This window comes from Trachymyrmex septentrionalis, unplaced genomic scaffold (genome assembly GCF_001594115.1).
Source record: "Trachymyrmex septentrionalis isolate Tsep2-gDNA-1 unplaced genomic scaffold, Tsep1.0 scaffold14, whole genome shotgun sequence".
In the NCBI taxonomy this organism is placed as follows: Eukaryota; Metazoa; Arthropoda; class Insecta; order Hymenoptera; family Formicidae; genus Trachymyrmex; species Trachymyrmex septentrionalis.
Window position 1 is genome coordinate 398,020 of NW_017304543.1, and position 26,789 is coordinate 424,808.

General features: G+C 36.3%; 1 protein-coding gene and 1 long non-coding RNA gene across 2 annotated transcripts in view; one reads left to right on the forward strand and one right to left on the reverse strand.

Moving 5' to 3' along the window:
- The window catches only part of LOC108745540, a 75,180-nt gene that overhangs the window by 24,840 nt on the left and 23,551 nt on the right, over positions 1-26,789 (forward strand). The gene's annotated exons all lie outside the window — the stretch shown is intronic.
- LOC108745538 (silk gland factor 1-like) lies at positions 23,891-26,080 on the reverse strand. Its single transcript, XM_018481730.1, has one exon. The coding sequence runs from the start codon at positions 25,405-25,407 to the stop codon at positions 23,908-23,910; it is 1,500 nt and encodes a 499-aa protein (XP_018337232.1). The 5' UTR covers positions 25,408-26,080; the 3' UTR covers positions 23,891-23,907.

Sequence of the window (26,789 nt, forward strand, 5' to 3'; positions counted from 1 at the left end):
TACGTGTTATAGTCGTAGCAGTTGTTTCTGGTACGAAATACGTTGAACTGTGAAAAGTGCCGCGGGACAATAGAGGCTAATATAGCTGTTTGTCACGTCGTGAAACACCCCCATGGCCGATTCAGAGTATTCAGGCTTAAGATCATACCGTTTAACACTGACAGGATTGGCATAGAATGATCCCCGACACACGAGCGTATAAAACACCCCATCAGGCCCCCATGAACTGTAAGGCTGCACCTTTGAAGCTATCCCCACATGTTCGACAAACTTAGAGTTTCTAAAAATTATTGTATTAAATAATAAAATGACATGTATTTAATAGTAATATCAATTTAATTCAAGTGATTAATTTAAATATATTGACAATTTCAAAAACACGGAGATTTTGAGTGCAATTTTTAAAAAATTCTTATATAATTATGAAAAATTATTTAAAATAGTAGCAGGAAATTAATATTAATTCCCCTCTTTCTCTCTCTTTCTTTTTCTCTTTTGTTTTTTCTGGATATGAAATGATTATTATTAAAAATTAATAGATTAATTTAAAAAAACTTCAAATTTTTAATTCCAATTAGGGCAATATATAAAAATCTTATTGTTTATATATTAAATATTTAAATGCGTTTTTTATGATTATAATATAAGATTTGGCATATGTCAAAATATTTCTTTCTTCTTATTATTTTCTTTTTTTTCTTAATGAATAATATAAATTGATAATCTCTCTCTCAAGTTTTCCTGAAATAATAATTTTAGATCTAAATACAATATTAATTGAAAATTATGATATTAATATTGGACATTTATCAATTATAAATCATAATAAATCTTATAAAAGTAAAAGCTATCTTCCAATTCACGAAATATTGATGCGACATTATGAGAACTTCCGGGTAATCGAAATGCATTTAAATTGTCGCATAACAGACGTTGCCGAATTGCACATGATGGGGTGCAAAGGAAAATAAAAGAATGAAAGGTACATGGCAGAAGGGATCGGTGAGGATTGTCCGTAGAATTAGTAGGAATATAGCAGCATTTAACTGAGCGAACGCGCCGATTGAATCTACCAACCGGTCGCCGTTTGTCGGGTTGTACGCAGGCGGTTTTCCACACGAGCGATGATCTCGCTGTTTGTTTCCTGGGCAGGAAGGATGTATAGTCCCTTTAGGTATTGGTGAATCGATGAATCGCAGGACATGTGCCGCATATATATTGTATATGCTATTTTGTGTACGAACGGGTTCGAATTTCGCGATATTTACATGTACGTAAATGTCGAATGTGAAATTGCGAAGAAATTTCGTCGATGAAATTTTTCAAAACATTTCTATTTTCAAGATATAATAAATAAAATTATAAAAATAAAATTATATATTCTTATGACATGTCTCTTCTTTGTTTTTATATAAAACGATTTTATATATATACAATTGACAAATAGTCTCCAAGTTGAAAAATAATTTATATTGAAAGAAAATTAACATTCTTTTTATTACTAAATTGATTAAACAAGCTAAGTACTAAACTAATTTTTTTGTTACTAAATTATATTCAAATATCGATATGAGAAACAGCTGAAATTTTAATTTTTTGATCACCATTTTAGAAACATAAGAATTTATATCTTACCTAGTTATGTAAGTGCTATGTAATTAATGCAGAAATATTTTCTGTTTGCCATACAAATACAATGGTGTATAATGAAGAATGCAAATTCCGCGAGAGCGTCGCGGTTCGTTCGATCATCTAGCCTTTCGGTAAATAGGAATAATTATCGTATCGGCGTCGGATTAAAAGCCGGAAACGGAAATATGGAAATAATTGTTATTAAACGTAAACAGTGAATATTTTTAATGAGCGTGAGCGAGCGACGCTGATTTCGTCGATGTCGATGAATTTGAAATCGGCGATCGCGTTATGCCTCAAAGTAATCATCGTGCATTTCGCAACGCGATTATTTTAACCGACCAAAATGTAGAGTCGGTATTTACTCCGTGCACACAAATTATCGAGCGCAAGTAAATTCCAGTTGCTTTATTCAGATTTGACGTATCGGCCGCAAATTTGACGAAATGAATCACACATTGTGCCCGCGTGCGATAATTAGTAAGTACGACTTTTGAATTAATTGTCATCGATCGACGTCGTTCGTGCGGCGGATTCGAATCCAATAGCGTTAAACCTTTTAATTTCTTTCTTTCGGATCTCCTCTCTATATTTATGTATCTTTCGTACGCGAGACTAAAATTTCTCGATTATATAATCGTCGAAATATCGGTTTCATTTTTAATAAAATTAATTTAATGGAAATGTCAATGACCGATGAGCTCAAAGCTCATTTTAAACCTACATATAACCAGCATGGTTTTACAGTGATTTGTAAATTTTATAGAAAATATATTGGCCAGATATATATCATATCATCGATGATAATATTATTAAGAAAATATTTAATTTTATAAATAATTATATATCGATAAAGAAAAATCTGAAACTGTAAAATATTTATATTATACGTATAATATAATTAAAATATAAATTCTTAATGTTATATACTTTTTTTAAAGAAAGTGGAAACGTTGTTCTTCTCGATAATATTTCATGAATAGAGAAGTTGTCAGTTCAGAGAAGAGATCTCGCCGTAATTATTTTGTGTGCTGCTTTATCGCGTTTTTGCACCGGTCATCAAATCGTTATTCTTCGCGTAATCTTGCTCTTGGCAGATAATTTTGACGTTTTTTAAAGCCCGATAATATATATAAATTCTGCCGCGTGCTCGAGAAGGCGCTTATCCTGCACAACCGGAATCTATTATCTAAGGAATGACCGGGGAGTGCGTCAGAAGCGCGTGATGGATGAGCAGTGATTAATTATACGGTGTCCACCCCCCAACTCACGGGCCTCCCCATTGGTAAATACACGATGTGGTTACGATCCACGTCGCTTCCTCGTTCAGCATGGCTCTTCTTCGAGTTTCGTGCCGGTGGTGTCCGTCCGGCTGGACGAGCGAGCTTGACATATTAATTTTCCAGAGTAGCTGTCCATGTTGCGACATACGCACAGCGTTTCAGGGAAACTGTATATATATCTCCTCTGCCTCTCTCCTTTTCTCGCAAGAATATACCAAAACGTCATCAACGAAATCAGTTCAGCGAAATATTAAAATTATCTTTTATACGGTTACATATAATATAAGTTTTGAGTTTTTTTAATACGGTTAAAATATCGTAGTAATATTTATTTCTTCGCTCGTAAAGTTCCGCAGAAATGGCAGATTCGCACAGTAATTTAGGTTTAACAAATCCACGGATTTACATTTACATTCATACGTATATAATTTTGTAAAAAATAATTCTCTAAATTCTTTGTGGGATTTTACTAAGAATGAAAATTGAATCAATCTTGAAAGAGTGGCTCAATCTTCAATCTTTAAGACTGAGATTTCACTCTTCAGAGTGAGATTCTTTCTAAAAGTTTTAGAGAGAATGCAATAAATATTTGAAGAAAAGTAAAGACGAGATACAAAAAAAAATCTAATTATTTTAAAATAATAAGAAAAAATATATAAAAAGAAGAATTAGACTTATATTTATATTTAATATAAATGAAAAGAATAGCAAAAATTAAAACTCAGGTTTTCGTTTTATCTCTTATAATTAGTCAAAAAAGAAGTCCATGTACATTTTTTTTACACGGAAAGAAAGATTTTGCTGAAGTATCTAAAAATTTAGATAGAAATAGATCTGAAAATAATTTTATTAAACTATCAAAATAATTATGTAGGAAACTTATAAGCATGTTACAATATAGCAATACTATAATAAAAAATCCAAAAATCAGAGCGAATGAAAGTCAGCGTGGTAGTTAATACACAATCTTTATTCCAAAAATAGAATCTTTATTCCAAAAAATAGAAATTAGTACGTTTCGGTTTACTTTGGAACCATCTTCAGCAATTTCAAAATATCAATTCCTTCATGTCCAAAAAAAAATCACCATCAGATTTAATGTTGTAATCTATACGAAACATTGAAATAATTATCTTATAAATATTTCGAAACCATTTTGTCCAACAAATTACATGTTAATACTGCAAAAAGTTTTTGATGTTCTAGCAATCAATTTGAACGTTCTGCCATAACTATTTTGATAGTTCAACAAAATTATTTTTAGATCTGTATCTAACTAAATTTTTTAATACTTCTGCAAAACTATTGGTATATATAATTGACATATATATACAATTATAAACTTAATTTTTTAAATGCAATGACTGCTCACACAATGTCGTTACTTGATTATTCTACTTTCAATTTTTATGGTTTAAGCACGTCTCTCGTTTGAAATCAACGGCGTATACATTGAAATGATTATTTACTGGCGTCGAGAGTCAAATCCTGTAGAATTAATTTACAAATCGCGAAATAATCGCGTTCTGGATTTTAAATTAATTTTAAATTCACGAGCTATCAGCCGCATGAGATCGATGGCGAACGGGCATATTAATCATTACAAATCGTCAGTTTTTCGCTCATAGCACAGAGTTATCAAGCGTTCCGTTAAACATGAAATTCTACAATTTTCACAGAAATCTTCCGCGATACACGCTTACGAAAAGACCAACGATGCGTAACCCGATGCATCATTCTCTGAAAATGACGGTTCCCGATCGTCGATGTTTCGTGGTACGGAATACTCAAAGCATAATCCACATCTAATCCACAGACATAGAGCCAATAGCACAAGTGCGCGCGATTATTTAGCTGTACTAATGCGCGTCTAGTTTAACCGCAGCCTTCGACGACGTGCCGGTCTGTACGGCCGGTGGATTTGCTGGACAATGACCAGCCATGGGGATGACCATGGTCGTCATGCGCACGGATACTCGCTCTAGAAAATCACAATAAGGGATATCGGATTGATCGGCAAGACTGCGCGGAATGCGGAATGAGGATGACTCTGCTAACGCAATGCTCTGATAAAATCAAACGGTAGATCACAAAATATTATTGGTACTTGCTCAAATATTTAAATCGTTATCCCTTTTTATATAAGTTACATTTAAATCAAATAAATTTTGCAAATTGCTATGAAGATATTAATTTTTTCTTTACTTTTTCGAAAAAGAATCTTAACAAATAGTAAAAATGTTTGCTTTGCCTTCTAGTAAATCGAATCTACAATTATCGAAAAAAGATTCAAATCTTCGATCTTTTCAATACTTAATCTCTTTCCTGATTCAAAGGCATTTATAGATAATAATTTGATTGTGATAGTTAAGGGTACAACTTAGATATGATTCATAAATAAAATTGCTATTATAAATACAATCAAAATGTAAAAATCGAAGAGAATAGAAATGAATCCAAAAATGTTTTGATATTTTGTTCCTTAATTTTACATTTAAAAAATTCCATATCATGGGGTAAATTCTTATCAGGACTCGTGATAAAGCATGATGTGATTTTCGCTTGAAGCCGCCACCGTAATGCACTTGCCGATCATCGCTAATGCACATATGGTGCATAAACGTTCACAGCGATGAGATTATTTTTAAGCTGGCGCTTTTCGGGCCCTCCCGATTAAACGCAGGTTAAACAGACTTCAATTCGTTAGGCGTAAAAATCAGCGGGAGGGTGAAATCAGGTGTGACGGATCAAAAGTAACCGCACATGTTGCATTCTCGCGCGATGAAGCCCCCCCAAGTGTTGATGTCTACGGACCCTAACGATAAAACCTGCACAGTACAGTGGTGCACCGGCCTTAATTATACGCTATTATTTCCCTAATAGGATCAAAACCGATTCCCCAACTACAAGCTCGTTGAAAGCCGCGTAGGGTTCATGGTGATATTTCAGATTGATCTCAAAATTATTTTAATAATTTATTGCAAATATATGAATCTTCAAATTAGACCGAATTGTGAAAAAAACATATATTGAATAGAACAGCACATATATTAACAAGATCCAAAAACCATGCCTAATTTTTCATTTAGATAAAAAATATCGTTAATGATAAAGTCATCGTTGACGTCGAAGTTACAAAAAAATTGTAAGTAATTTTTTTGTCTAAATATAGTGATAACCCACGTAATGAACAAATTAAAAATTGCAGTTTAACATGTTTATTAATTCGTCAGAATTTTATACAATTATAAGTAGATTTATGTACGTAAAACTACTTAAGTATCTTACAAAAATGCATAAAATTATAAATCTTAATGGCCAGCATTAAAATATCAAATATCTATTTCTCTTTTTTTCTCTATCTTTATGAAATTTATTATATAAATAATACATGTGTAACTATCGGTGCCTATAAAGGAAAAATGCATATTAAAATACGAACGTATTCATTAACAACGGAAGTAGCATTAACGACTTGTTTTTCTGTTCGGCACCGGGTGAAAACGGATGAGGTTTGCCTCGCGAAATTAACCGACGACCGAATAACAATCGGAATCGTGCGGAAAAGCGCGGGAATGCAGGCGTGGTGGTGATACGTCGACCGTGCGTGAAATTGAAAACGCGACGCCATTAAAACGGCATTAATGACGGGATCGGGGATATTGAGATTTAGCCGCGTGTTATCGGGCCGACAGGATTTTTAAGCGCTTTAGCGCGCGACAGCGGCGATTCGTGGGCGCCCAGTTGCTCGCAATAAATCCGCGTCCCATCTAAATTAGGATCTACGTGTGTCGAATTTATTTTGGAAATATGGCGTGATCGCGCGTAATATTGGAATGCAAATTTAGAACTCGCTCTTTAATGTTTCGCGTTTGATAATTTCGATTAGACACTGGGTGCGCTGAAAAGAATGATTTTACTAAAAATATATATAAAATTTAGCTGAATACATAGATTTGAAAATAATTTTGTTGGATCATCAAAATAACGGAATCTCAAATATAATAAAATTTCGATTAATCGTCATCTTACTCACTTTTAGTTTCTGTTAACCGTCATTTAACTCAATGTTGTAATGGTGTGATACTGATATATCATTCAATCTTGATCTATAAGAGATCAAATTCATCCGACAAAAAATGAATAATAGTTAAAATCTAATTAAATTTTATTAGATTCTGTTATGTATAATAAAATAAAGAAATTGGATCACTCTATCATATGTCTTTAATGTCTTTAATATACATATTCTATTATCCATCTACTCGATTATTCATGTTATTGTATCAGTTTCGTACTTTTCCAGATAATTGAAATTCTACTGTCTAAAGAATTTGATAAGACATTTATAAATTCATAAATAATTCTTATACCATCGAATTGTGGAAAATTTTTTAAACAAGTGATCCTTTTCTTTACGTTTTTTCTAAATATAATGTACACAACTTTACATATTTTTAGTTTAAAATATACCTATAATTGATATAAAATACCCCATTTTTTATCATTTTCCATGATTGAAAATGAGTAGATCGCTCAATCAGCGTTGCAAGCTGTTTTTGTTTTTCATTTTCGTCTGATTAATACCGTCGCGCACGCAATATTTTTTTTACATTTCGATATACCATGTCCTCGTGTAATGAGACGAACGAGAACGCCGTGTAAACGCAAGAATAAATGCGAACCGAAACGAAGTCCTCGATGAAGGTAGTATAATGCCTTATCTCTACGTGTGTGCGAAGAAGCGTGAATAAGAGAAAGAAAGGATCGAAGAAGAGAAGAGGAATCGGGACAAAGTGCATCTGCGAGAATCTATGATGGAAGCACTGGAAACTGTCAAGAGCAAGGGAGATGAAGAAGAGCACGAAAATTTACAAATACGAATGCGTGACAGAGAGAAAATGTACGAGGATTACGGATGCAAAAGTGTGGAGTAGTGTGCGAGAAAAAGATAAAGAGAATGAGAGAGAGAGAAAGGTACGGACGAAGGATGCTACAGGATATACGAGCGGAAGTAAGGTACAAGAAGCAGGATAGCAGCAGGAGGCCACCTGGAAGCGAGAGAGAGATGATTGGGAGAAAGAATCAACGAGTTGGACGAGGAGGGAAGATGAGAAAGAGAGATCGCGAAACGTTGGGGGAAACTCATGGAGAGAAGAGAACGCAGTGGGCCGTAAGGGGGAGAGAAGAGAGGACGAGGGAGTGGAGCGAGATAGTGCAGTTATCAGCGAGCGAGAGGAAGCGTGTGGGTGCGATGTGCGTCGGCCATATTGAACGGGCTTGCGTGCTGGGTTCTCCAGTGTGCCTCTCCCTCTCTCTTTGCCTCCCTCCCTTTTCTACCATCCGCCCTCCTTGCCTCTCTGCCAACGTTATTCTCTGGCTCTCACTCTTCTCTCTTTCTTCATCTCTCTCTCTCTCTCTCTCTCTCTCTCTCGCTCTCTCTCTCTCTCTCTCTCTCTCTCTCGCTCTCTCTCTCTCTCTCTCTCTCTCTCTCGCTCTCTCTCTCTCTCTCTCTCTCTCTCTCGCTCTCTCTCTCTCTCTCTCTCTCTCTCTCGCTCTCTCTCTCTCTCTCCCTCTCTCTCTCCGTCTCTACCTCTCCCTCTCTCTTACTCTCGGTTGAACCGCGGCGCGTCAATACCTCGGCCCAGGATACCCTGCACACTCCGCACCGCTCTCAGGAGGGCAGCCTTCGCTCTCAGCCAACCAGAAGGCAAGCTGATACCCCGCTGTAGCGATGGCAACGTTACGTGGCGTGCTCGTCGACAACGAGGCTTCCCGCCGACGCGACGACGAAGAAAAGGAGGAAAACGACGAAAAAGCACTGACGAAAGAAGAGGAGCCGGCCAGATAGTCGATGACGTGATCGGCGACGACGACGACGACGGCGACGACGACGACGACGACGACGATAGAAAAGGCGTCATGAAGGCCGGGTCGCGACCGAGAAAATTAACTCGACACGTTTATTTCTGTTAAGAAACAGACGTAGCATTATCGTCTTGAGATCATAATCACTATTTAAAAGTATTAACATTTATTATAATAATTCTGTAACTATTTATTACGATATAATTATGGGGACATATTTTGTTTGTATTTTTTTATTTAAATCTACTTCCATTCAAGTTAAAATGAGAGAAGGAATAAAAAAAGATTTTACTCCTTTTAGTACTTGATTTCAGCTTGCTTAATATTTAATTCCTCGTTTTATTGAATATATCCGCTTTTAGTTATAAAATATTCTCCTTTTACAAAAAATAAATACAGCAATAACATATGCACGTAGTATAGCAGTAACAGACGTACGTACTTTTAATTTTTTAAAATTTGAAATTTTCTAGTAACATTCTTATATCACTTATAATACCCATTTTTTTAAGAATTAAATATGGTGAAAACTATACTCTGAAAATAATACGAAATAAAACGTTAAAATAGATAAGCTACCACTATAATAATGTTATGCTATTAACTAATAATTAGAAATAAATTTTGATAGAAAGAATAAAGTAATAAGTCGATGCTAACACTTAGAAATATTAACTGCTTTCATTACTAATTATTCCTTATACAATTTTATGAAGATATAGTTAACTAATTTTCTTTAAATGCAATTTCTAAAAGTATTAATAATCAGTAAAAATTATGTATGTAATCACTTTTGAATTAATCTGAAAAAATTGGAAAATATGAATCTTTGTGCTGATATTTATCTCTATTTATATTAAATCTTATTAAAACAAACCGTCGTCTTAAATTAATTATCAAATGAGCATCTGTTTAAAAAGATTCGAGTGGGAATTACATAATGTGAGGGCAAATGGCTTCCTATATACATAGTGTTTCTTTCTCGAATGTTAACACAATTCGAAGCTGATACCCTCAGCGAAACGACTCCATCGTCGCAATAACCAAATATTGTCGTTCCGATTATTACCAACGGTAATAAGTTCCTTCCCCTGTCTCGTAAAATAGAAAGAAAGCGAATCAACTTTAGTGGAAAAAAAAGTACCGTATGGTGAAGACTGAAGACAGATTAAATAATCGAAAACACATAATTATTTATTGAAAGTTTTCTGTTTAGTTTTAGTTACGTTTGTAAAATGTTTTTAAGTTATCTATTTTAAAGCTTATATTATTAAATAATTAGTATTCACTGATATCAAATATCACCCGTTATATTAATAATATATAAACAATCGAAAGAGAAGAAAAGCGAAAGAATTGTGTTTTTAAAAAGAACTTATATTGTTAGTAAAAACAAATAAGACCGTATCATCGCTTATTTTTATTTTTTCACTAAGACGGTGCACTATTCATTGTACAAATACAAATGATATATATATTTAATATCATAATAATATTAATAAATTTTTAATTTTCATTCATTGACTGAATTATTTCTCAAACATTTACTCGTTTAATCATTTCCTCCGTATTTTTATAAATTTCTATATTTAAATGGGAATATAGATAAGAATGGCTATTAACGTTTCGCTCGATTTCCGGAAAAAATCCGATAGGACATCGCGTAACGTCAACGATCAGATTTCGTCGATTCGAGTACGCCCCTGGCAATAAGGTCTGCCCTTCTGTGATAGGAAAGGGAGGGTAAAACGACGAGAAAGAAAAGTGGAAGGTTGGGCGAGGGGCCAGATAACGGACAAGCTGATCGAAATTAAGGACAAAATGGTTGAGTTAAAACCAGAGCGGAGCGTTATTCAAATAAAGTTTTATTCAAGCAACCATTCCAGCACAAAAACGCTTCACGTTTTATTTCCTTGGTATGTCCTATAAAATTCGCTAATAATGTATGCACTTTAATCGTCGTATCAATAGTATGAGTATAGAGAGTGGAATTGAATTGGTTGACCGTAACTTTAATCGATTTAACCATTCAATGTTTGCGAAATGTTTTTTCTCGATACTTGTCGCCGTTACTGTTTCGTTTCAAAACACACGTTAGTAAATGTAAAACGATATCTAAGATAGTTTTAAAAAAATCAACGCATACATAGATATTCCTCAGCAATACGTATTACAAAAAGATTTAATTTACATTATAAATATGTACATAAATTATTTTTGCAATCAAGTTTAATTCGCATCTATTTACGATGTAGAGGTCATAATTATATAAATTTACCCGCAACATATTTGTTAGCATGGCACGCGTTATATAACGACGTCACTGTTATTTATGGAAATGATTGTTCATGTCTATTAATGTAAAATCGTTCGTCCAATGTGGACACGTACAATCGCCACGACACACATGTAACTTAACGATCGACGTGCGCTGCACCTGATTTTATTACGTAGCAGGTGTCCCATTAAGACCAGGATTATATTCTAATTAACAAGGAGTTTGTCGTGTGACCGCTCCCCTAATCCGTTTACGAAAATTTCAATTTCTCGCCGGCGCACCTAAGTAAACCGGATCCCGTCCTTAAGCCGCAACGATTCCTCGTCGTCCGTACCGTAGCTCGGCGATCACGTGCCGAAAGTGCAAACGACGGTCAGACTTTGTCTTTCGCCGGAATTCATACTGGAATTATTGCGACGGCGAATTAATCATGGCGCAAGAATAAATCCTCTGATCGCGTGTAGGATTACGGATTCGCGAAGGAAAGCCAAACGAAGGCTGCTGGGAAGTTCATGTAAAAACTTTACTCACGACACTCGACTCGAAACTCAAACGTAAAAAAATTCGAGATCCGAAAATAATCGTAAACATGTTTCCACTGTTCGTTGAGAGAATTGTTTTATAAATGGTCAGCACAACAATTAATTAAAATTAATAATTTAATGAAAAAGCAGCATATTTTTAAAATTACTCTTTTCGCTCAAAATAATTTCCAAAAGTATCATAAAAAAGTATGACTGTGTTACATTTTTAGAATTATTTATAATTTGTAAATATTATGTATATTTAACAATATATTTAACGTATTATTACGAGTACGTAAACTTTATCTGGAAAAGCTATTCCCGAAGTTCACATTTTTAGCACTCGCCGTCTGTTATGTGTTAAGCTTCCAACTGCAATGCCGTAACAAGTAACAAAAATGACAAACAGAGAGATACGTTATCCTGGAAAAATGTATTTTTTTAAATACAGTAACGCGAATCGAGCAAGTTCATTTATTTACTTAAACTTTTCACGCATAAGCGTAATGAAATTTTACTTTTAAATTCCCAATGTTTCCTTTCGCTAATATTTCATTCGCGCATCTCGCGGCATACGTCGACTGTATATCACTCGGTATAAAACACCAAGAGATGACGATCGAATGCGCGTACGTGCAATACACGCGCGCACATGATCGGATGATTTTCCTCCTTGTCGATAGTGCCCGTCAGAGTATCCTCCTCCTCCTCGCCCCTCCAGACTCGCTCCCAGTCGCTTTCAGTCAACTCTTGCATCCTCTTCTTCCATCCAGCTACCTTTCCCTACAGTTCCCTGCACTCTCCCTCTCTGTGTTGTACTCACACACACGCGCACGCGCGCGCGGGCGCACTCTCTCTCTCTCTCTCTCTCTCTCTCTCTCTCTCTCATTCGCTTGCTCACTCTCTCTCTCCCATCTCTTTTTCTACACCCCTTCATGCTCACCCTGGTTTTCAGCACGAGAATATATCGAACGTATGGCGCGCCGCTCGCCATACATGCACTCACGGCCGATGCAATCCTGTGCGCAGTGAAATTAACCCTTCCGTTCATTAAGCCTCTCGTATCATTTGGGCCTATGAAGCCACCAGTTTCATTCACCAGTAAAAAAAAAAAATATCGAGAATAATAGAAATAAGATTTTCCAAAAAAGTTGTTGATAAAACAATTTTAATTTATTAAATTAAGATAAACGTTCAAATTTTTCCCATGTTAAGGTCGATAAGTTAAACGTTAAACTAAGAGTTCGTTAAACGTTTTATTGTTAAGCGTCAGTTGTGAAATTGCCTGAGAATTAAACTCGTACTGTTCGTTAGCGCTGTTCTAAAGCTTTGCTTTTAAGAATAGTTCCAGTGTAGTTCACAGTGCTGCGAGAAAGTAGAAAAGAAGAGTCCGCGTAATATTTTTACGTTTTATGGAATCGGCTTCTTCCTATATAACTATATTCAATTTACTGATGGAAGATCAAAACGAGTCGAGGTCAATATTTTCAAAGAGCTTCTCCTTGATAGCTCAAAGAAGATATATCCGTTCCTTCCGGGATATATAGATATGTTCAATTCCCGCTTTAAGAGTCTCTAATGGTTACGTTGCATTTTACTTTAAGTCTCCGGGACTTGAAACATAATACAAACGGAGTGTTCGCATAATACTTTGCTACATTAGCTATCCAAAATACATTTATACGCGATATGTTTACGCAAATATGTTTCCGTTCATCAGATGGTGCATCAGACGATGTATTTATAGATAACAGTAACTGTCTTTAAAAATTGTCTTTCGCAAATTTTTATCACATCCAAAGCAAAGTGCTTTGCTTGTCAGTTTGCTTGAAATTCAATATAAACATTTGAATTTAAACTTGTCGTGATCTCGATTCAATTCTAAAAAGAAATAAACTTGTGACATATATAATTTCAATTATTTTTTGATTAAATATAAAAAATTACAATCGAATCACAATAAATCTACTTTTAACTTAAATATATTAGCCCATGCGGGTAATAACTATTCTAAAACGAAACTAATGTAAAAATTACAAATAAACTTATCATCATCGACAAAATTGGTTTTGTGTACCCAGAGTTTTATGTACATCTTGGTAGAATTGATCTGAAAAAAAGAAAAACAAAAAAACAAAAAAATATTTTTTATTGTTGCAAGAGCATTACATTCCGACGTAACATTCTCTTCTTTTTCGCATCTTTAAAATTTCGGAAGTCATCAACATTATTTTGTAGCGCAATGTCTCTCGGTACATTTGCTTCTCTCGAAGTGCCGCTTCTAATGGACACCTTCGCCGTCAATATTCTGGCGCATAACATGGTCGCCGATAATCCCCGAGGCTGCGAATCAACGCGTCGCTATACTAACGCGACGTACCGTGCATTTTCGTTATGCGCCGTGCGCGCGCGCTCCCGCTGCGTTCTCCAGCGCATGTGCGCGCGAGTGCGCGTGTGTACAAACATTGTTCATGATTTAGTCAAATATTGGCCGGATACACAGGTTTGTAGTGCCTCTCCGTGTATATCTGCCCGTGTATCATGTCGAATAATCCACGGGAGATTGCACCTCCGCATAGCCACCCGTTAACTAAGACTCGTTTACGGTGCTCATACGCGAACGCGATAGCGCTTAGGACACGCCACGGAGATATAGGTGGGCACGATCGCCGCAGCGTCACCTTATCGCCCACGATAATCCTAACGCTCGCTCGCTAACGCGACGCACGTATTACGTGCGTTCCTGCAGCTGTATTCGGACGATATTAGCATGTACATACGTACTTATGTGCTTGCCGCGACCATGAAATGCATAAGTGACGATCTTCCAAAGCAGTATTTTGCCCCTTAAATCGGAATCGAGTGGGACACTCCAATTTACATAAATGCGTAGAATTTCGAATTTCTATATACTTTGATTCTACACATTTTATATTTAGAAGGAAAAAGAAAGTGAGGGAGTGATATATTCATATTTTAATTTTTTTTTACTAATTAAATGCATTTTTGTTTTAGAAACGAAAGAATCAAAAAATATTAGAGAACATTTATTGAAATATTATTTTGTGTATCTATAGATTTATTAGTAATGTAAATATTTTTTGAAAGAAAATTTAATAAAGATTTGAACCTCGTTACATATCAGAAGACAACAGTGTTTCACACTACATGTGTTAGTTTAAGGGCTTGGCCAGATCAATAAAGTTAAGATAATATTGATATATAATTGAAATTTTCATAAAGTGATGCAGAAGCAGAAGATAAGATAGCGGAGATATCTCGAAATTCTATGACCTGAAGAAAGCAATAACTAACAGATTAGAATGCCACATTCTAAAAATCACTAAATCGACAATCGCTGGATCAAGATAAATAATGAGATAATTAAAACAAAGATTTTATTCATATTTTATAAATTCATGTGATATAAACTTTTCTAAAATAAATATTTTCGTCTTATAATCGTCAGCATGCGTAAGGATGAAAGAGATACGCGCGCGTAAGTAAATTTGTATAACTAATTTTGCCAATATCGATTTGAAAATACATAGAAAGAAGGTATATATTTACTCTTTCCTACGTCATATTTATTTAATTTTATCTCTCTTAAATAAGTTCACGCATTTAAAACAATTATCATATATTTTCTTTATATTGAGAGAAAAATAATACCAGTTTTGAAAAATAATACCAAACAATACAAGATGAAATTTGGCCCAATTTCAGTGTTTCAATTTTCTTAATAAAGTGCTTTTATCAGGATATTACTCAGGAAAGATTAAAGTGTTCCATTTCATAAAATTCAAAGTTTTTAATTCTCTCCAAACGTATTTCTCGATCGCTCGATGATCAATTAATCTTTTCAAATGCCGGATCAGCATTTCCGGCTTTCACTCCGGATTACTGCTCGTCGAGCCGCGCGGTAAATCGGCATTGAACGAGCGGATTGCAGCATATACAGATTAGGAAATTTACACAAGATACTCGATCGCACTTGGCCAACAAAAAGCTTAAGGTCAATGAGTACAAATCGAGTGTACTCTCGCGCAAATGTTCTGGAATCGTAGTTAAATATTATTACACTGACAGCGAAACGCGCTGCGGCGCTTAATAAATGCGTGGATTCGAATAGTATTGAATGAGTGATACAACTTGCGGAAAAAGATGACCGAAGAATTAATCTATAAGTTTTCGAACTAACCGCACAGCACTATTTCAGTTTATTTTACGATCAACTGTGAAATAAAAATTTTCTATGCAAATTATATATATTTACTCAAATTATAAACATTTCTAAACTTTCATTTCCAAAATTTACATTAATCACACTTTGAGAATTATACACGAAAAGAACGATCATTTTGTTGAAATATCTAAGAATTTAGCTAAATAAACATATGAAAATAATGTTATTGAACCATCCAAAATGTATAATTATGTAGGACATTCAAACATAATGAGCAATGCTAATAAAAATTTTGACATTTTAGCAACCGATTTGAGCGTCCTACATAATTATTTTGAGTAACAAAATTATTTTTAAATCTGTATACCTAGCTAACTTTTTAGATACTTTAGCAAAACGTTTTTTTTTCATGTATCCGCATTATTTTTAATTCTTTGATAGATAATAATATAGGAGTATTGATTTTAAAATTTATCTGACACAATTTTTCTTCCTCGATTATCCATTATTCGTTAAAACATCGAATAAAGACAGTTATTCATGCAGTTATCGTAACAGTGATTTTTGTGATTCGCTTGGCCAGAAAAGATGCCGCCAATATACGTGCCAGCGTGCCTATCTCATTTTTAATCTGCCTACTTATTCTCTTCGAGCCTTCCACATACATGTATTTGCGTTATCATGCCCGAAATCAATCGATCGCTATTGATAACCTAGCTGAAGGTTTGTTTACCGTTGACACTACGTTGTCCAAAGCTCCTCGATGTTGCCTTTTGCAGTAGCTGTGGTTATCTTGAATGAATTGTGAGGTAGACACTTGTAAAAAAAATAGTGCAACAGAAATTAGAGATGTAATTATATTAAATATTTAATAACGTAATTTAATTTAAAATAAGCTAGAATTTTTAAAGATTTTTTTTATTCCAAAATTTCCATGTAGCAAGTCTATTATATTAAAAAGTCTAATATATTAAAGAGATACAATATAAGCTCCTATTTATTATAAGTTTGTTATTTGCCGTATGTTTTATTTATGCTGAAGATATGATGCATGCAAGAATCGTGTGTAAATATCGTATATTATAAATATGTAATAATCAATTGAAAATTATGTGTAACACAGAGAGCAGCTTATGATAAGAATTTTTAATTTAATGTGACATAAATTATGCTATATTTCACTGAATATACAATATGATAAAGACAGCCGAAGATGCCATTCGCTAATCGCAAATAAATATTATAATGATCACAATTTGCTCAACGGATTATCCGACCGGAATGCCGAGATATTCGTCATTTGAAGAAATGAATTTAATGAATTGAATATACAGCATCAACTGCAGTGTAATATCGTTTGTTTTGACAAAAGTAACAATTAATGCACTGTTTACATATCATTTGCATATGGAACATTCGGTATTCAATGTATTTTAATTAATTTCACCGCAAGATCAATGTTGGATAAAAATATAATTATGCGCAGCTCTCTTTCTCTGTATATTTTCTCCCTCTGGTTTTTTATGACAGAATCCGTGAGAATGAAAGGAAGTGGAAGAGGATTGTTGTAAATTGTCAGAGGAAGAATAATTTGCGAAAAAGACAGCAATAGTTCAGTTTTCGTAGAAATACGTAAATTTATTGAAACATTTACAGCCTTCTCATCAATCCGTCGCTCTTTTCACTCTCTCTCTCTCTCTCTCTCTCTCTCTCTCTCTCTCTCTCACACACACGCGCGCGCACACACACACACACACACACACACACACACACACACACACACACACACACACAAATACAATCTATCTATCTTTTTCTCTCTTTCTCCCCAACAATAGTGCAATTTTCTCCTTTCACACCTCTTTCACTCGTCCATTCACTCTTTTTTCGTCATTTGATCTCTCGAGAGTTGGGCGACGTATATTTATTAGACATGGGCAGGTTCGATTGAGAACGACGCCGAAGTGTCGAAAGTACAATCAAAGATTCGACATAATTTATAATACATTTTTCGAGAAATCTATCGCGCGCCAATTCTCGCGAATAAACACAGAGATTATCATTCTCACATATCACCAAAGTCTGAATTTATTGAAATTAATTAATTATAAGTTTTGATTCCTGGACAGTATATTATACATGTCGCAGCGATAGATGAATAAAAGACTCTCAGAAAGACGATGGAGCGACCCAAGGGACAGTGAAAATGTGTTTAACATGAGATTTCATAATTTCGAGATTTGCATTTCACGCGTACCCCGCCTTGAGAGGTCTTTGTAGGATTCACTTCCTTCCTCTATTTCATTCCTTTTTTGATCGACTCTCAACAGCAGGAGAATCTGGAATCGACCGTAACAATTTCATAAAAAATTTCCCGAATTCTCAATACGCGAAATCATATTGAAATCTCGATATCTTTGTGAAGAAGATTCATGCAGCATCAGTTTCCAAAAATTTTAGATTTTATATACTTGAAATATTCTTGTACATATTCTTGTACAAGTGTCATTTTTCATTACGATCGAATCCAAATTCTTATGCATGAAAATAATTATTAGCGAGGAAATTTGCAAATTTAGGACTTAATGTATTTCACTGTAATTTCACGAAATTACAAATTCGATATTATGAGAGAGAAGATATAACAAATTTTAATTTTGAACAAAAAAATAATTTCTTTTTAGTATTATCGAAAGATAAAATTTTGACATTTATCAAATAAAAAAATGAAAACAAAAAGTAAAGTAAAGAATTAACTTATAATAGATTCACGATAAATATAATGTAATCGTGGCGGTGATGGTATAATATAATGATAACAATAATTAGCGATCTTCCGTGACGCGCAATTCATTATTTACAGATGTACACAGATTGGTACGTATTTCGAAAGCATCCACAAATTTTTAGTTTAATTAGAAGTTTTCTAATTCGCATTATTAGAAAATTTCTAATCATAATCTCATTGTTTCTGTCAAAAATAACGAAAGATTAACATTTTGTTATGGATACGTCTTACATAGTAGTTGCTCACTTTTAAAATCACGTTATTATTTTTTATTTTTGCAGCGCATATACTAAGTAATAATATATTTATTCAACATCGACAATCGGATTTAATAAAAATTCGTAAAAGAAAGTTAACTTGCAGCACGTAAGAATGGAGCATATGAGAAAAATTAGCGAAATCACGAGCCATTCTAAAATTTCCAAAGTAATACTTGATTTTCAATGATTCGCCAAAAGCAGACAAGATTTCACTTTCTTCGATATTAATAAAGCTATATTGCGATGACGACTTTCATAAATTTCATATTCATAGACTGAAGTAGGGCTGCAAATGACCTATCGAATTACATGGCCAATAAAATGCGTCGTTTACATGGAGTCGCGAGATTCTTGTCACACACACTCGCTTGTACTCCAGCGTTAATTATGGATATTTTTTTTTCTATTCAACAACGCAACTTAAGTCGTTCGACTCTTAACTTAGCCTTTTGCACTCAAATGTTAACTTACAGAAATTGCGTATGACACAAGATATGTAATGTACCGAGCAAATTCTGTGTCACTTGTATTGTGCATTTAACTTGAATTGTTTTATCTTAGGGAAACGTTAAATTGATTTACGCTGTTTTTTACAATGCTGGCATAATAAAACTATCGTCACAAAAATTGCACCAACATTTGTCTGACACCAAACGAACGATCTCGTATGTTTATTACTTTATCGTGTAGAATATTTCTCGACTTAATTGCTCGATATACTGAAATAATGACTGATCTAATAATCGTGTCAGTTATTTTTAATAAAAATAACTAACTCGCAAATTATATTAAGGATATATTATAATATCATATTTATTCTAAGGTTATAATGCATTCGAGGTATTCGAGGAATGCTAAAAATTAATACAATCTCAATCTGGACAGAATTATTCAACTTTAGATTGCAGTATATCTTCGAGAATGTTTTACACGCGCTATTTTACAAATAATATATTAATGTATCGCATCGTTTTAGCTGTAAATCTAAATAAATTTCTTCTTAGGGACAAAGTAGAATATCTTGAACGGCCTTTTATCGTCCGCACAATGCGAATGCGTGTGCGACAATATAAAAGTATGCTTTCGAAATACATAATGCGAAATATCACGTTTGCCTAGTTCGCTTTTTCTCTCTTTCTTTCTTTCTATTTTGTTCTTCCGTCATCTCTTTCATTCATTCTCTTATGTTCTATTGTATGTATATACTTAAAGCGCACTTTAAGCGACCTATATCTTGTGACAGAATTCAGGACAAAACTTTTTATGCTGTGCAATACAAAAAATATGTTTGAAGACTCAAAATATGTATACGGAATACATATCGGAATACACGGCACATTAAATGCAAAATATGATAGAGAATTCGTGTCTCAAACTTTGTCACGTATCAAGATCACCTGAAGTAGGCTTAATATAATGTATTGATAAAGATTCCATTTATATGTACCTATACATAATAATATGTATATATATGTATATGTATATATATATATATATATATATATATATATATATATATACCTCTCTCTAACATGTAATATTATACATCATGCGTATTTACGATATATACTGGTTATCTACAGATATTATACAAAAAACACGGGGCATTTTCTTCGCTCTCAAACGAGAATTAACTATTATTTATCGACGTTCAGCTGACGAAGTACGCGCGTTTCGTATACTTCCTGTGAATGCACGCTCGTGTCCGTGTGTGCCCATGGATGGACACTGGGGATGCGTAAAATGCGTGGATTACGCGGCCACGCGGAGTGCTTAAATATAATATATATATTTATACGTGCCCTCTCTCTCTCACGCGTTGCGTACATTCATTAATTTATATTTATTTTCACGTATAGTATCACAAGTTTTGCCGACACCGCTCTCACTTTTTCGCTGGCACTGCTTGTCGAAGCTTACGCCGCTCCCTTGCCGCAACAACGCGCCCCTTTCAACGGGGTGCGCCTTTAATATTAGTCAATGATTTTCAAGTACCGATTGGTTCATCGCCGCGAGGCTCATGCAATCGTAATAAGCATCGTATATAATGAATTGCTTGCGATTTTTTATTACCCTTAGGCAATGGATACGAGATGTATGACTGTTGGGGATATCAAAAGCTCAAATCTTCCCACATTTAAATCAAGTTTGCAAGAAAGAAATCATTATTTTTTTATACACAACATTATTACTTTATTATTCTCTTATGACTGTATTTCATGTAATTTGATAGTTCGGTTGCGAAATTGAAGAAAGAAAGAATATATGAGACAAATTTACTTAATTAAAAAAATTTACGAGTGCCAACATCGACATGTAAGTTAAAGATTTTCACGAGACGCTAAATCGAACTTATCGTTCTTAATAAAAAATAATTGATTTGATGATTGATGATCACTAATGATTAATAATTAATGATTGATTTAATAGAGACATCATCACATCCCCATAAATAGTAATTTCGATGAAATCGAATTCTTCGATACAGTACGTGTTACATTAATTCGTTTTGAAATCGATATTATGCCGTCATGTCGGTATTGTTCAACAAATTTGTAAGATTGTCAATTAAGGCAATATCGAGTAGTTGAGGGATTGTTGATAATAATTACCAGCGATTACATGACTCAATGAGGTATAAAATCTTTCTGCCTTTCATGGTAAAGGGAAGTAAACGATAGCTAATAACGAGAAGTCAACGCTGCACTCTCTGAGATGAATTGTATTACCTAATAACTGAATAATATGAATAATATGAAAATAAATAATTTGCAAACATAGAGAAAACGTATTTAATTCGGATAATATTAGTCTTTATATAATAATAACATATCGCAAGTTATTATATAATATTAATTAAAAAATTCAAAGTTTGTTTTCTTCTTTGCTTGCTTTTTTTTCGTTTCACATTGTTTTCCATATATAAAATCTCGCTTCCTTTATATAAAACGTCGTCGTTCATTTAATACTTATATATATATGTATAAAATATATGCATCTATTATGTCAGAGATACATACGTATAATTTCGTTTGAAAAATTGATTTTGCATATAAACAATTCTATAAAAATTATAATAAAATTATTTATATATGAGTAATAAAAAGGCGAGCATGAGAAGAAAAACGAAATAATTTTGAATTTCGTAATTGTGATGTGTCATGTTGAAATGACTGAATAAAGTCATTGTTGTTAAATAAAAAGCAAGAAGACATAAAACCAAGAAGAATCGATATTAAATTTTATTTAATACGATTGCATATAAAATAATACTTTTGGTCTTCTTTTTTGCGTTTCTTTTCAGTTTTGTTTTCTTTTTATTAATTTCGTTAAACGAAACATTGCAAGTTCAACTCGAAGATGGACGATAAATACTCAAGTATGTGCCGGATTATTACGTAATCTCTTGATGTGATGATGTGCAAGAAATAAAGAGTATCAACGAGATGCACGGCGTCTAATTGCCTAAAAGTATGTCGATGTTACTCAAACGTATCATAAAAAATTCTCTTGCAATACAGCGGACTCGTACGATGATATCAAACTGCTCAGCTTTGATAAACTCGGGAATATAGAATGCAGGATGATTCAGTGGCTCATTCAAATACTTCCTCCGAACACCTATCCCCGATACAGAGCAGATAAATTCAATGGGTGGATTATGAAATAAAGATAACATTAAGATAAGTTATAACCAAACATTCGAAATAGAAAAAACGTAGAGTCACGTTAATATTTTCCCACGAAACACATTCGTAATTGTAAAATGTTTCAATAAGAACAAAATTCCATTCACAATTTTATACGCTATGAATAGTATTCTCTCACGAATTAAAGATGTCTAAAGTGGGTTTTAATCTCCTCTATCACGATTGTTGTTTGCAATTGTACTTGAAACGATGCTTACGAAGTCATTGTCAGTTTAAGTGACAACACACAGTAACGGACAATAAGTTTAAGCGAATGTAATAGATCGTACACATGTAAATATTTATTTCCCTATCTACTTTCTTATTTTCTGAACATAATACACATCATATACGTGACCTCCTTAAAGTTTTCGGCATATTTAAGAATGTGAATAATATTCTACAAATTTATTTAAACTCGCGTGTCCATATTCTCTTTTATTATTAAATATTCTAGAAGCAGCTTCATAGAAAATGCAATAAATGATAAACTATATAAATATAACGAATTTTATGGATAATTTTGGTCAACGACAATATGAATGTATAAAAATATAAACTTATAAAATACAAATACAAACTATATAAAAATTTACTTCCTTTCGCACTGCGTATATTTTTTACATATTTATGTAAAAAAATTAATTTTCATGTAATTTATATTGATCAGTTATTGTGTAACGTAAAAAAGATAATTCTATCTTTATGATAATTATGTAAATTGATTTTGTATTCTATTTCTTATAAGAATAAATTGTGTGGATATAAATATGACAAAAATTTTTTATAAAGAGAATAATAATTTAGAAAATATTTTTAGATTCTCTGACAAGCAACTTGAATAATGTGTGTATGAATATATTATTGTAAAGTAATAATAATAATAATAATCATCACTATCATATTACATATATTTTACATGTAATGAAGACATATTACTTATAATTAATAAGAATAATCTCTAGAATATTTCGCCCAACAGTTACGCAGTAATGTAACATAAAATAAAGTCGATCCTCGTGACGATGAACCATAATTCTCAGTGAAATACCCCGAAGCCTACCTCTCGGCGAGTTTACCGTCTGTAGACGATGTTCTCCTCTTCATCGTCCTCGTTCTCGTCATCGTACTCATCGTCATCATCGGGTGGCCAACAGACAACGGCGTCGACGGCGTCATCATCAGTGTTGTCGGTACGACGTGAGCGTCGACGTGGCTGTGCTCGTGGCGGTGACGAGAAGGTCGAGGAGGTCGCAGGCGACGTCGGCGCCGCGTTGGTCGCGGACGCCGTGATCGCGGGCAGATCCGGCATCGGGGTTGGTATCGGTGCGGCAGCGGTCGCGACGTAAGCCGCGGCGGCAGCGACTCAGGCCAAAGCGTAAGGGTGGGTAGCGTGATGTCACAAGCCCGGTGCCGCGGTGGCGACAGCGGGTGGCGGAGGAGCGCTGGTGGTGGCTACGCTTGTCGCGTGATGATAAAGCGGACTCTGATAATAATCCTGATGATGATGATTCGTCATGTGCATTGGCCCGGCGGCGTTTGTACCGGCGTGCATGCCGTTGTGATGATGATGGCTGGGGTGCGCTGAATGCGCGTGCGGATGATGCGGCGAGCCAAAGTTAGCGTAGTTCTGATGCAGCTCGTACATCTTCATCTCGGGCGGCTTGGTGTCCTGAGCACCGGGAGAAGTGCCCGCCGTATCGCGCGGCAATAACCTGTTGATGCTAAACGGATGATTGGCTGCCGTTCCGTAAAGCGGTTCCTGCTTCAGGCTGCCTGTCATGCCGTGGTGCAGGGTCGCGGTATCGGACAATAGCTGCGGATGAATACCGCGGCTGACCATTGCGGTGAGTTCGTCGTGTGCAGCGCTGAGATCGGGTCCGAGAAGACCGCCAATATCCGTGTCACTCTTCAGAGCGGTGTGATGCTGATGCAGACTCGTGTGATGGTGATGGTGCGAAGACACCAACGAGTGCAAGTCTTTATCGTCTTGCGGCTGAGGGCCGCCATGGTGGATGGACGAACCGGTCTTCTTAGAACCGGGCGCGACTTCGTGAGTGGATGGACTGTGCTGGCCGGCGATGGTTGCGCCAGCTGCCACCGCTACCGTAGCTGTCGCTTGATGCTGATGTTGCTGGTGTTTGTTGCTTTGTCTGGTCAGTTCTTTTTTCTCGTCCTTGAACCTCTTTTGACGTCGTAAATAACAACCATTCTCAAACATATTGCCGCTGTCAGGGTGCAGCGTCCAAAATGATCCTTTACCAGGTTTATCCGGCGTGCGTGGCACCTTGACAAAGCAATCGTTAAAGCTTAAGGAATGCCTAATAGAGTTTTGCCAACGCTGCTGATTCTGTCTGTAAAATGGGAACAGATCCATGATGAATTGATAAATCTCCGAGAGAGTCAACATCTTGTGAGGCGCGTTCTGTATCGCCATGGTGATTAGGCTGATGTAGGAATACGGTGGTTTCGCGTGAGTGTAACTACGTCGATAGGACTTGTCGGTGCGGGCACGCTGTAGAACCGAATTCGGCGAGTCCGGTTCTGTTAGAGCGAGAGGATCCCGGCTGACGCCGGTACCTCCGCCGGGAGTCAACGGACCGTATCCGACGGCACTCATACAGGCACCGCCGGCGCCCATGGAAGCACCGCTGTAACCGCTCATCCCGCCGCCTCCCATCGACGCCATTCCCATTGCTGAACTCATGGTACTCATGTTAAAACCTCCGGCGCCCTGAGGACTGCAGCTGGGCCCGACTCCCATCGACATGCCCATCGGCATGCATCCCATTGAGTTTATCGAGCTGTACGTGGGCGCCATGCTGCCCATACTGGACATTGCGGCGCTGGTCATGGCACCCGCATCGCCGTACAGCTTTTGCGACTGAAGCATGGTCATAGAGCTCACCGGTGCCGGGGTGGCCTGCTGTCGCGTCGTCGTTGTCAAACGAGAATCATGAAATCCGCGGTACCACGGCTGCTGGCAGTCGGGTATTCCCTTAATCTTTCCACCGGATAAATCTGATGTATCTCGGTCCGCGCGCTTAGCTCGCTGTAATTAAGAAATTCTTTAATTCTATCGCTGGCAAGTCACAAATCACAAGAGATGATCGTTATACGCACAGATCTCTCACAGAGAGATGCGCGACGAGTGCCTGAAGAATTCGCCTCACACTGAAAGAAAGAAGAACTTCACCAGAAAGAAGAACTTCACCAAATGTTCTTCCTCAGAGCGGGGTAATGCACTGAACGGCACTGTGTATTGACGGAACTTTTTCTTTTGTCACAACCTAGAGTAGAAACGCTAATTCCTTTCTACTTCTAGAAGAAAAGTTACGAGCGTATCTTTACAGAATCTTGGAAGGAGTTAGAAGCGCATACTGCGTTAGCAGAGAGCGACGAGTACTAAAGTGGCATCTGGTGAACTTTATTCACCACTTATGCCTCTTCTTCCCGGAACACAATGCACAGTCCGTTTATTCACGGGAAGATGCGCATTCGATGCACGCGAAGCTGACGGGAGCGAACGCGAGCGCGAAAGTGAGTAAGTACCCCCCCGCGGGAGAGTTAGGGGTAATTGTTACCCCAACACCATGGAGGGCACGACGAATGCGAAGCCGACGACAGGAAAAGAGCCCAGGCTCTCACTCGCGTGTTGTACGACGTGGACGAGTGCGCGAAACAACACCAATCACTATACGGTGACGGCCGCTCGTCGGTCGCGCGCGCGGTCGGTTATTTGATCGAGCGGGGCTGCTGTTTGAGCCGCCTCACCACCTCTCACCACACACTCCGCCTCGCGTACCGACGAGTTTCTCTCTCCTCTCTCTGTGTGCCGTGTTGTGGATGGAGGCCGGTTAGCGAGTGTACTCCGCTACTCTTGAGTCGGCGGCTCTTGTTCAAATATACCCCACCATCGGCTGCGAGAGCCGCGCCCGGCGTACCCGGGTCGACCAATCGCGAACCAGCCGTACTTCCACTCGTGCGTCGTCCGACCAATCTGACGATAGCTTCGACGCGCCCGGCAGTCCTCCCGATCGCAGTATGAATCGCACGTCGTTGGATCGTGCGTGGCGCGCCACGGCCTTTTCCTCCCCTCCGACGCTGTACATTCCCCGACGACGACGACGAAGCAAAACGTGATACGCGCATGCACCATGGCCCGCGCGCGCGAGATCTCGAGCCCGTGGAGCGGAACTGGCTTGCGCAATTTCACACGAGACGCCCGGCTCCACGACGTTGCCGCGCCGCGCCGCGTCGCGCCGCGTCGCGCCGCGCCAC

Excerpts from the sequence above, each read along its gene's own strand:
- LOC108745538 (XM_018481730.1), bottom strand. The coding sequence starts at position 25,407 with ATGACCATGCTTCAGTCGCAAAAGCTGTACGGCGATGCGGGTGCCATG.